This window comes from Branchiostoma lanceolatum, chromosome 16 (genome assembly GCF_035083965.1).
Source record: "Branchiostoma lanceolatum isolate klBraLanc5 chromosome 16, klBraLanc5.hap2, whole genome shotgun sequence".
NCBI classification, from domain to species: domain Eukaryota; kingdom Metazoa; phylum Chordata; class Leptocardii; order Amphioxiformes; family Branchiostomatidae; genus Branchiostoma; species Branchiostoma lanceolatum.
The window spans coordinates 1,948,469-1,961,101 of record NC_089737.1 but is presented as its reverse complement, the minus strand read 5'-3'; the positions used below and the strand labels follow the sequence as shown (position 1 = coordinate 1,961,101).

General features: G+C 42.2%; 1 protein-coding gene across 8 annotated transcripts in view; it reads left to right on the top strand.

Moving 5' to 3' along the window:
• The window catches only part of LOC136421544 (uncharacterized), a 34,543-nt gene extending 23,748 nt beyond the window's left edge, over positions 1-10,795 (top strand). For 6 of the 8 annotated variants that reach the window (XM_066408874.1, XM_066408872.1, XM_066408878.1 and 3 more), the window contains 13 exons: positions 1,220-1,366; positions 1,768-1,872; positions 2,369-2,485; positions 2,985-3,098; positions 3,706-3,906; positions 4,373-4,495; positions 5,087-5,215; positions 6,050-6,160; positions 6,566-6,652; positions 7,249-7,356; positions 7,839-8,033; positions 8,446-8,589; positions 9,173-10,795. In XM_066408874.1, coding sequence (XP_066264971.1) covers positions 1,220-1,366; positions 1,768-1,872; positions 2,369-2,485; positions 2,985-3,098; positions 3,706-3,906; positions 4,373-4,495; positions 5,087-5,215; positions 6,050-6,160; positions 6,566-6,652; positions 7,249-7,356; positions 7,839-8,033; positions 8,446-8,589; positions 9,173-9,265 — 1,674 coding nt within the window. In that variant the 3' untranslated portion in view covers positions 9,266-10,795. The remainder of the gene's footprint in view (positions 1-1,219; positions 1,367-1,767; positions 1,873-2,368; positions 2,486-2,984; positions 3,099-3,705; positions 3,907-4,372; positions 4,496-5,086; positions 5,216-6,049; positions 6,161-6,565; positions 6,653-7,248; positions 7,357-7,838; positions 8,034-8,445; positions 8,590-9,172) is intronic. The other 2 variants (XM_066408875.1, XM_066408876.1) reach the window with 2 other exon arrangements.
• The last annotated feature ends 1,838 nt before the right edge of the window (positions 10,796-12,633 follow it).

The window sequence follows — 12,633 nt, the reverse complement described above, 5'->3', positions numbered from 1 at the left end:
TGAGCCCTTCACGCTCCGAGTTACAAGCGGCAAACGCTGTGAGACGTTTTCGCGAATGTACGTTCTGATTTAGTGCTACGCTTGATAGTGTGCCTAACTTGGCACGCTTTTATAATATTGCTCTCTTCGGAAGTTGGTGATGGAGTTAAGAAAATGTAAATGAGGCTTGCAGTCTACTATATTCTCCCAGGGTTGCCCTTTGTAATAGTTTAAGCTAGTTGGGCAACCCTGGCATGTAAATACAATGCATGCCAAACGAATAAATAAATAAATACATATTATAGCTTTCTTTTGACCGGAAAATTTTGACTGTGTGCACTTCTCACGTCATGTGAGAAAGGCTATATCTAGCGCATTCCAGCTCATGATTTCACGGGAAATAGGCTACTACGCACTGGCCTGACGTACGTATTGCATGCGGCCCGACTGACAAATTAATTACGAAAAAACGACAACGCTTACATCAACAATAACTCCGTCTACTTATTGCCTAATGTCTTCGCCATCTTTGTATTCAGTTTCCTTTTCATAGACGGTACCAATCACATGTTAGAGCGTAACATATCTCTGAACCTCGCTGTGCGTTAAATCGCCCCGCCACCATCACGGCGAGGAAAAGAGGCGGGAAAACAACGTCGCCAGACGACACTGATGTTTACGTTGTTTTTCTTTGGTCGGTTTTCTACTCAACAAACACTTAAAGACCCAAATTTTTAGTGTTTTATGAAGTTATATTTCTAACGTGAATGATAGTTGTGTGTCAGCTTGGCACAAGTCATATATTTAGGCGTCGGGACGTCAAGCTACGCAGTTACCCTCTACTCAGTCTACTCAGCGCTACCAGCATATATGTCAAAATATCATTTTTCGACAAAACAAGAAATGAATATGTACAAATATGTTTTGAATGCAAATGACAGCTATGTGCATGAACTTCATTTATTTACCTTCCTTATCAGTATAGTCAGTGGTCACAAACACAGCGTACTTATGCAAAATAAGGTCAGTAAAAAATCCGTGCGATGTTAGGGCGCGTGCGATGTTCGGGCGCCCCCCGTTAACATGTGTGGCCTTGTGTATGCGATAAAGACCCTTTTCTATGTATGGTCTGTAGAGTGCTTTGCAGCTGGTAAGGATTTAGGAAGTTATCTGAGTGCACAGTTGTAACGGACATGTACTTTCGTACGAAATAAGGAACGATTTTATCCGTACTTTGCAGCAACAACAGTTCTGCTACAGCAATGATGAATGTGGATTTGGGAGGTACTGCAAGGAAGACAAGAATATTGGGTATGGAGTTTGCACGGAAGGGAGTCCGCCTCAACCTCAACCGGTACAACCACAACCGCAACCACAACCAAGCTCGGTACGTTCACAATGCTCAACATCAGTTATTGCACAAAGTGCATACATGGAAGCACACTTAGCCTATATATGGTGAGAGAGAAATATCTACAATTGTGTTATTGGGTGGGAAGAAAGGGGAGGGGTGTTTATATGGGTGAAGCGCTGCATGGAATGCAATCTTCAAACACACCTTCAAGCGTGCGTAAAGCTTAAAGGTAAAGGTTCTGTTTCTTACCCCTAGTAATAAATGAAATTCTTAAAGATCGGATGTCGTTGTGGAGCGCTAGCTGAGGAGGGGCAGAGTTTAGAATGACACTCCTCGAAGAGACGTGGATCCTAGCAAATGCCAGACAACCTACTCCTAACGGGCCTGAACATTGCTAGATATCTGTTTAACCTGCTGTGCATTACCCCGACCAGTTCTGTTACACCGACCCCGACTGTGGCCAGGGGCAGTACTGTGACGTGGATCAGTATGGAGTGGGGACCTGTCGGAGTGGAAACCCACCTGCTCCCGTACCCGCTGTAAGCACATCACTCAGACACTTCCATATATAGAGAATACTACACGGTGTATTCCGTACTACACTGTGTTGCGTTATTTTTATGCCACACCCATACGAAAACACATACATTTCAATACAAAAATGCACCAAAACTTCAAAAACTTGATACAAGTGGACGCCCGCGGGATGAGCTCATGGGAAGCCGTATACGCGTAAAATACGGGCCGGTCCAGGACACCTGTATCGAACGTTATAAATAGCTTTAGAGGATGACATGGTGCAGCATTCCGGACAATATGTATCTTTTCATACTATTTCCCATAAGGTTATTATTTCAGGACAACATGGAGAAGAACAGAGTCATGCGTTTTGACGACGCAACTGTTTCACATTTCCACCTACAAGAAGATTTCACTGATGAACATTATCTTGAAGAATAGAAAAACGTTTGTGTGTTGGAACAAAACTGTTTGCTTATTTAATAATTAAAATTACTACTTCCTGTCCCGTTGCAGGAGCAATACTGCTACCGCCCCGAGGAATGCCCCACGGGTTTTTACTGTGATCAGTCTGGCGGTAACGGGTTTGGTACCTGTCGGCAAGGCTCGGGAGGAGGAGGGCAATCAACATCGGTAAGTAGTGCCTCTCATGGGAGTACATACACATTACCACCTTCTTCTTGTCAAAATCGCAGAGCAGATGCTGTAGTTGGCACGGGGACCGTCTGCGCAATAGCTATCAGAAGTCTGCAGATAGCAAGACGCATGCGGTGATCCAATGTATCATTAGTCCTTCGGAACTAGAATCATTGAAGCCAAAAGGGAACATGGTAGGGTACTAGTGACTTGTCCATTTACTGAAACAGTGGAGACAACGAAAGTCAAGTATACAACATTGCTGGAAAAATAGTAGAAATAGGCCAAGTAGACTGAATAATATGCCAGAGGAGTTAGTCGGCCACAGCAGTACGATTTGCAACCTATATCATTCAGGGTTTTTGGCAAATTCCATCATTTTTTTCCAGCAACCAATGGAATCTGATAGAGACTTATACGACCTATAGTTAGTCACGGGAGCTGGGCTATTGGGATTCTATTGCTTCCTTCGCCATTCGGTGCCTTTCTCTTGCAGTCTTGCTATAGCGACGATGATTGCGGCTCAGGGCGGTTGTGCCAGCCGGGAGCGGGGGGCCGGGGCACCTGTGTGGACCGAGTACCTCAGCAAGGAGATCAACGGGCGCCACAGGTAGTACCTTGGTCACCGGACTGATACACTGGTGGACGTACCAACTACTAGAATACTAGTATATTATAACAAGTATCTAATAACAGTCTAAGTCATGCATCCAATTACCAGAGTTATAACATAATTAAGGTGTTCAAAATTTCACTTTTCCCTGGAACTATCGTAGAGTGAAACTCGTTCCCACAGTACAGAAGTACAGAAGATCACAGAAGGGTCATCCTCCTTAGATAGCTTTAAACAACAAGTCGTTGAGTGTAAAGCTGATATGTTACGCCGAAAGGCGGTTATACCATGTGTAAGATACAGACGTCAACAAAGTCAAACAGGTCGCTCGAGAAAAGTGCCAATAGCTTTATCTTGTGTTCAGGACCCCCTGGTAAGAAGTAGGTGAATGCGAAAAAGGTTTTGTCAATCAGACATGTTCGTATCTCATTTTCATTGAATTACACTTGACACCCCGACATGTACTTATGTGTGCTAGGCTGCATTGCCCTACTTACCGACGTACATACATGGTGAAATATTTCAATGGATTCTCCATGTCACCATGAACACATTTGACCAGTTAAGCATTTCTACAGGCTGTGTATCTGTTTTTAATCTGCAGGGTTGTTTGAATGACGCCTCCTGTGGGAGTGGGGAGTATTGTGTGGTTGACCCGGCCACTGGTGTGGGAAGTTGCAAACCAAATCTATTCGGAAACGTTCCCGGAATAGACAGGCAACCGCAACCTCAGCCGCAACCTCAGCCGCAACCTCGGCCGCAACCGCAACCCCAGCCGCAACCTCAACCACAGCCCCAGGGACCGGTAGGTCAAATACGAAGAGAGGGGGGGGGGAGGTGAGAGAGAAAGAGGAGGTTAGGGAGGGGGTGAACAGTGTACATTCTCCCACACACTCACACACTCACTCACTCACTCACTCACTCACTCACTCACTCACTCTTATTCTCTCACTCGTTCACTCACTCACTCCCAATCTCTCTCTCACTCACTCACTCACTCACTCACTCACTCACTCACTCACTCACTCACTCACTCACTCACTCACTCACTCACTCACTCACAAGCACTCTCTTATTGACACCCACCCACCCATTCAAGCGCACTGTGCATTAACAATATACCTTTATGATTATTTGAAGAATTTGTAGGTATCCAAATCTTTGCTCAGTGGGTTGCTTTGTAAAATATCAACATCAATAACGTTATTATTACCTGTTGGTCGAAAGCTCCAACACAAATAAACATGCCATCCCTTCCGCATTTCCGGCAGCCCAAGTACTGTCTGGAGGAGAGAGACTGTGGCAGTGGGTACAGCTGTAACTTCCACTCCAACCTGGGCTATGGGGAATGTCAGCCTGGCAACATCCGGCCGCAACCGCCACAACCAGATCCGGTATGAACATCAATCATTTCTGTCAGATGGTTACCTATTGGCTGTACTTTAGATGAGTGAATGAATGGATGGATGGATGAATGAATGAATGAATAAATGAATGAATGGATGGATGGATGGATGGATGGATGGATGACTGACTGACTGACTGACTGACTGACTGACTGACTGATTACTTCCCACAGTAGGCTTTTTGATTGGGCTTTTGGTGGTCTATTACCTCCATTGAAATGGAGGTATTGTTTTCAGTTTGTTTGTTTGTTTGCTTGCGTTTGCGTGTGTCGGTAGTTGGCCCAGGCCCAACTATGTTCCGCAGGCATGCAGGAAAGGAATGTTGCTGTTGATGAAGTCAGGAAACCGAGGATGGCATGAGAGAGTGGAGCATGTAATGGACATACTTGTGTTATATTTTGTCAAGAAATACCCCCCCTCCCCCCCCCAAAAAAACACCATGAAATGTTCAATAACATAAGTGTTGTTTTCTAATATTGTAGCTAAGGTTAAAGTTGTCTTAACGGAAAGATCTAAGCAAAAATGGTAAAAAAAGTATGAGACAGCGAACTAAAAACAATGAATGTTTGTAAACCTTAGTCCCGACGTCAGAGCTGTATGAACGACCGGGACTGCGGACGTGGGAACTACTGTGACGTCAGCGATCCCAGCAACCCTTTCGCGGTCGGCACCTGTAGACCTGGACAGCGACCAACAGGACCCGGAGGGGTAAAAAGCACATTATCATTTTTTCAACAAAATGAAATTTTCATAGCTAAATGTAGGTAGGCTCAGGCGTGGTATGTACAGTTCATAAACATATGGTGTGTTACGCCGAAGGGCGGTTATACCGGCTATACAGATACAGATACGCGCCGTGTTACTTGTCCTGTTTGAGGTTTTTTACGCAATTTATCTACTAGTATTCATTAATTTGAATTCTTAATCAAGTCATTGGCCCTTGACTTCTCCTGCGCTGCTGTTGCACAGTTACTTTCGCATTCGGTGCGTTTCGCTGCGGTATGACGCGTTCAGTTGAGAAATACCGCCAATCCGTACATATGCAGGACCCGCACACAAGCACTGTAATGTGCAATTCATCTATATGTATACGGGCCCAGCAGGACAATGGTTGTGCTCCACTATTAACCATTGCTGCCGGTTGTCATGCACATCGCACCATCACAACTCTAAGTCTGGTCATTGCTGCCATCTTCATGATTATCATCACTGTTATGCCATAATGCTGTTATCATACTTATCATCATTATTTGAACAGCGCAAAGTTTTACGAGGTGGATTGAATAAGGTAAAGACAGTGGGTCTTCACCGTCTGAACCTAATCCGTTGCCCTCTGAGATATGAGAGCATCTGCATTCCATGCTGCAGAATCTCGCATAACCTCTAACAATTATCATAAATTTAATCATATATTGAATAAGGTTAAGGACAATGGGTCTTTACCGTCTGAACCTATCTTGTTGCCCTCTGAGAAATGAGGGCATCTACATTCAATTCTATAGATTCTGGCATAACCTCCAAAATCATCCATTCTCTCTGTAGATCAAATTCTGTACAGAAGACCATGAGTGTGGCTCTGATCACTTCTGCGAAGCTATAGTGAACGGCTACGGCGTGGCGGGCATTTGCAAGAGGGGCACGCGTGCCGGGCCGGTAATATCAGCATATACTATTCATCTCATATCACCATATCTATCATTTAGTGTAACTATTTGGCCGCTGGGGCACCTCAGGAGATCTGGCAACCAGTTTTCTCCACCCTTCTCGATTTTTGTTCTTTTTAATGTTTCACTTATTAGTGTCATTCTCTAACAGCATCCATCGGATTCCACCCATCATTTCCGCTCACTCTTTCTTCTTCCGTGATAGTTCTGGCTAGTCTCGATGACCGTGACACGTGGCCGTACCACTTCAGTCTTCTACAATATTCTACCCAATACACTATTTACAGAAAAGCTAAGAAGGTCTACCACCTTCATTTCCAGCGAATTTTCCTATTTTTCTTGGAACAACCTTTCTTTATCAGACGTAACTAATTTGTGTTGTTTCGATGATTAGGTTTTCTATTGCAATCGCGATGAGGATTGCTTCGACATAGGTGTGTGTGACATAGTCTCCGGACAGGCTTACGGAACGTGTGGACTGGTAAGATATATTATCTCAAACACCAAAAGGAAGCTAGGAAAATTCTATTGGCTTCTTGCACGTGTTTAACATGAATACGTATAACGCGTATAACAACAAGAGTTCGGAGACCTCATATCTTCATGAACTATTCTGTTTATGCAATTGACTTACACATTTACATGATATATGCTTGGTCATGAACACCTTTAACTAACTTACATATGTTACAAAATTGGCAGTCCTATCATTTATCACTTAGATGAATTATGGCGCTTTTGCACAATTATGCAAATTAGGAATTTATTTGCATATTTGGTATCTAATGATGCTCCACTTGCCATAAACTACACATGTTACATGTATTTGAGTCTTATAATGGAAAGCTGCTATGGGAGGAAATCTCAATTGATAAACACATGCAAAGGAGTCTTGAAAACCAATATGCAATAAGTTTACGCCATACATTGCAACTCACAATACATTTTCACTTTTCTTTAATCATGTTGTTCTGAGTATGCTGAATATGACCGAAGAGTTTATATGTTTAACATTCTTGTATTGCAAACAAGATTAATGTGATTATATCATCTTTATCTTGAACTTGTACATTCCAGCCGAAATACTGCTATCTGAATTCACACTGCGACCCGGGTAACTTCTGTGACTTCATCGGACCTGGAACGTACGGCGTCTGCAGGAGAGGGCCGTTCCCCACCGATGTGGTCAGTTAAGCTTGATATCGTAAGGCTTTACAAACGTTAGGACCAAGGAGGCTAACTTCCTCTTTAGAAAAAGCGATGTCGTAACGTTCACTTAGAGCGTAGACTGTGGGTTTAGGTTTGCAATCGCTCACTTTTGTGAGTTACGTATGACAGGTCATTCAGCGTAATATACCTGTTGTAACCACCTGCTGTCGCGCCGAATGCCTGCAAAGCTGGTGTGTTACGCCGAAGGGCAATTATACTGGCTATACAGGTGCAGATCATGCTGTTTTGACTTGTAGTATTAGTACATGGATTCAATATGTTTCAGATGTTAAGTTTGTACAATTACAACTGACAATTGTGCTGTTGAATCCAGCCATTGAAAAGCAAGTGGTACTTGTGCAGTTCGTCGATGAACAAAGAATGGAAAGTATACAATATGCATTGTTATCAAAATATTGCCAGTTATAAAAGCTTCATTTGTGTGGTCTGTTGTACAGATCTGTTACCAAGATAGGGACTGCAATGGCGGACGCTGCAACCTTCTGTACGGCCAGTTCGGAGTGTGCGAAGACGATCCTTACCAACCACAACCTCAGCCGCAACCTCAACCACAACCGCAGCCACAACCTCAACCACAACCGCAGCCACAACCACAACCTCAACCTCAACCACAGCCACAACCAGTGCCACAGGTACGTGAGACAGTATGCTTTAATTTATTCTACAAGTACGCGGTATCTGTGAAAGTTATCTGGAATTCTAAACTCCGTAACGCCGACTGTCACAGAGTGTTTGTCACGAGTGCACGTTGTAAATGCATCATCTGCAATTCTAGTCATTCTTAAAAAGGTAGTCCCATATCCTTTCTGAGTGGGTTGTGATCCACTAGTCCAGGGCAAGGTATTGGAAATCGGAGCCCAACAGTCTCCTTCTACCGCCTTCTACCTCCCCAACCGAAGTCAGGTACCCATTTTACACCTTGATTCCCAAGAAGACAACGTTTAGCTAGCAATCCTAGGAATCGAACCCGTGATCTCTCGATCTCCTGTCTGCTAGCCTAGCCACTTGATGTCACTCTTACATGTGTATTTTTGCATCTCGTAGACTGGCTGTGCCATAACTCTATCTGACCTGCGAGGAACCGGATACGGCACCTTTAGGGAGTGCAATGTGTACGATGACTGTCCAGAGTATGAGTATTGCTCGTTCGACATCTGTGATCAGCAAGGCCGCAAGGGCTACTGCATCGTAAGTTGCAGTCTCGTGTAGTACGAAAAAATGTAGATAAAGTATCTTAGAGATTCTTTTAATATTTCTTCCCACACAACAGCAATTGTAACACATCACTACTCATCCAAGGCAGCTACAATATATTTGTGCCGTTGGTGACTACCTGCAACTAAATAGACCATGGTAGATTTACAATACGCCACATACATTTACATAAGTTAAGACTAGCATAAGTTTATTGGATACTAATACCTATCACAGCAATTACATATGATAAGATCTCAATAAAACAGTTATTTATAATTACCACTCAAACATCACGACCATAGCATGTCCAGAACACCAGAAGTACCACTGCAGTACCGTAAAGAGCCACTAGAAAGCCCATTATCAAACCTGGCCTTTATTTTCCCGACCCATACCTACATACCAAATATCATAAGCATCCATGCACAGCTTCTGGGGCTATGCTGTCCACAAACACACACACACAAACGGCACGGAAAACGTAACCTTCTTGGTGGAGGTAAACAGCTAAAAGATTAATTTCGCATCGTTAGATCTTACATGAATCTCGGTTAACTTAACCTGTTTACTTTAGGGACGTGACTGCTACGGCGAGTCCGACTGTCAACAGTACAACGCCAGGTGTCACATGGAAGAGGACTACTTCAAAGGATGGTGCAAGCAGTGACGTCACATATGACGTGTCGTTTTTGTTTCAACAAGCTGCGGTGCTGTATCAATTAATTGTTTACACGTCTTAATTATTTTTCAAATATGGGGGTCTTAAACATGGTAAATCATATCGTGTTATCCTCAATGTAGCTTACAAAATCACCGATTGAGACCAACAACTCAACAGAACTCGTATTTCGTCTTACTTCTTGATAGAGGGGCATAGGCAGTAGCTAAGATGTCAAGTATCTGGTGCTCTTATTGAAATAATTCATTCATTGACTATGCAAAATAATTAACCATGTGCATGTACATGGTCAGTGGATTCTGGAATATCTTTTTCATGCTAATCATCGTTCCAATACAAACCTCAACTACAGTTTTATCAGTAGATGTTATCGTCGTGAGCCACAGTGACCGCTTTCTTTTGTTTAATTGTATATATATGCATTGCATCGATTTTAAAAATCTCATAGCTGTTAAATTGGGTTTGGAATTCCTTATATCAATGGTACGTTTTGAGCTTATTCTGTTTATAAAGGAGAGGTTTGCGCATGAGGTGAGATGTTCTAATATGATGTTTATATTTATTTATCATCGCTACAACTAAGTAAGATGTACTATGAAGAAATAAACTGTTCTACAACTAAACAATTGAACTCACCAAAATTTTCACCGGAAGTCAATAGAGCCCCCCGTCCCGGTTGGGAGAAGGGACGGGCGGGGATATCGAGTTCCGACGGCATTTTCCTCATTGCTGACGTCACACGTACAGAAAGTCACGTGTTCACAGTGATTGAGTCAGACAGCTGAAAAGACGCAGTGAGTCAGTCGAGTCCAATTTTTTAGTTGGAGAACAGTTTATCACTTCATACCGTATTTTACCAACTCGATGAACTTTTGTGCTGAAGAAGATGCGTTTGTGATAGACAAAAAACAACAGAACACTGTATTACTGTATATTGATAATCCATATTTGGATTGAACTTTGACTTACCAGGTGTAATTTGCTCTACATTAGCTGTCATCATGAGTATCAGATGAGGAATTTTCTCCTCAGACCATCTATGCAACGTATATTAGAGCTAGTTCCTATATGACAGGACCCTAGTCAGTAGCCTACTATTTTAAATGATAGACCTAAACAATAGGCTGCAAAGATATAAATGGCAACAAACTTGCAACATATATCTCAGTATCACCAATTATTTATGGCATATCTAATTTAAGTGTAATATTTTTCAAACAATTGATGTATTGTTCAAGTGGCAAATATGGATAAAGTTCATACAAACAATTTTGAGAGAAGAAAAACTTTTAAAAAGTCTATTTATGTTGGTGCAATATAGCTGGTAGTGTGGAAACCTAATTAGGGACTTGAGGGGAACATCTATCTAGTATTGAGTGAACAATATATATAGCCGATGGTGAAAGATAGCAGACTAGCAAAACTAGCATACCAACGATTGTGTCATTGGCCAGGAGAGTTAGTTCGTTTATTGCAATGTATTCGTATGTGGGGAAAATAAATAATTGAAAAACAGAAGATGTTTTCATTAAGTTATGATATATCACACACATTAAGGTTGAATACTTTATCTTAAAGTCTGGCACCTTCTATTTCACCTTTCTAATTTCAGTCTAGGATAGAAGTTAACGTTACATGAAGATGTGTTGTAGCCAAGATTGTGGTGATCATGTAACTTTATGTCCATGTATGTTCCTGTCTGCGTCTAGAAGTTGACACAAATGAGATGGTTCTAGTATCCATCGTACATAAAATCCAGCTTATAACCGCTACAGCACTAATGTAGTTGCATATCGTTACAATGTACGTAGCTATGTAGCAATCACCAAATGTTATGACGCCGACGTTCCCGCCAGTTCGCACAATAACATAAACAGAGCATGTAAAAGCAGGTAGACTAAGGATTTCTTTCACAGAAATCATGATATAGAAATGAATTATAAAGTCGATTGTCTAGTTGGGAATAAGCACCTGTATGACAGAAAGGAAAAGAAACTTCGCGGTTTCCATTCTTTGAATGTGTCATCTGGTCAGTGAAGTTCTATCATGTCATAGGTCACGCTGGACATGAACCATTGGTAAAAGGGGGCGCGCTCAGATGTCCATTATACGGTTTAGAGAGGGAATTCGGGAATTCTTTTAATGAAATAAATGTATGTCATCGGATTCACGTTAAATAGACAGAGAGGGCTGATTGTTTCTTCCACATAGTGAGCCATCTTGTTCACGTCGCTGCAATTCTACTCTACTCTACTCATGGTAGAGTTCAAATCTGACCTTTGACACACATCCCTGATACTAGTGTTCACCTGTCGTCAGTCGCAGCTGTAAAAGGCCATTTTATTGATAAGTTTATTGCAAATTCCTGCCCGAAGGCTAACGGTTAATTGCAAATAACATACATAAAAGAACAGGGTACAAAATAGGTATAGTAGCCGCTAAACTAGATTACGCAAACGTAATTGTCTAGAACTAGTGAAGGGTTTGACTTCTCTTTTGTAAGTAATGGAAGACGTAATGATGTAAGGCCATGTTGATTTGATTATATGGATGACATCCGCGCATCAATTTCCACACAAAACGTTTTCTGTAAGTAATGCAAAGCAGCTTTAAAATGAGCAAACATTTACCGTAAATTACCAAAAAAAATTGTAAAACGGATACTAATGTCTAGAATACCAAACTCAGAGAAGAAGATGCGAAAGACAAAAAATGAAGAATCAATTCTTTGGTTCTCTGTTCAACCTTCCTGATCTCTTTTATTCGCACGCTCGCATCAGTTTTGGGGTTCCCAGAGGGTGTCATCCATATAATCAAATCAACATGGCCTAACTTACAAGTCCTTTTTCATTTCCTGTTTTCTCTGAGGGCTTTGGCAATCATGTCCAAGCTAGTAAGGTACAGTAGCACATTCGTAGCCCTGATCACCCACATATAGTCAGTATCTGCAGGCGTTCGGGAGAATCTTTAGCCTAGAATCCATCCTATTCTGGCCCTATCCGCTCCTCCAATTGGTTCTCCGCAGAATATATCACCGAGGAGCTAGAATGGGATGGTTACCAGGCTAAAAAACCTCATTTCTCCTCATAAACATTATCTGGGGGTAACATCTCTAGTTTTACCATGCATGAGAATGTATCCTATTCTCCGGGAAGGAGGTTCACGTCCGACGGGGGTACTGTTTTGGGTTGTGTATGTGTGTTCGCACCTATAATTCCAGATTCTTTTTATGAATTTGGTATGTGGGTGCGGGTGGACATTGATCCCCCTAGCAGTTTTTTCAGTTGTTACTGCAGCATTACAGATCGACAACCCTTTCCTGAAAGTAGTGTGGTATAGTCCATTGACAGCTGGTC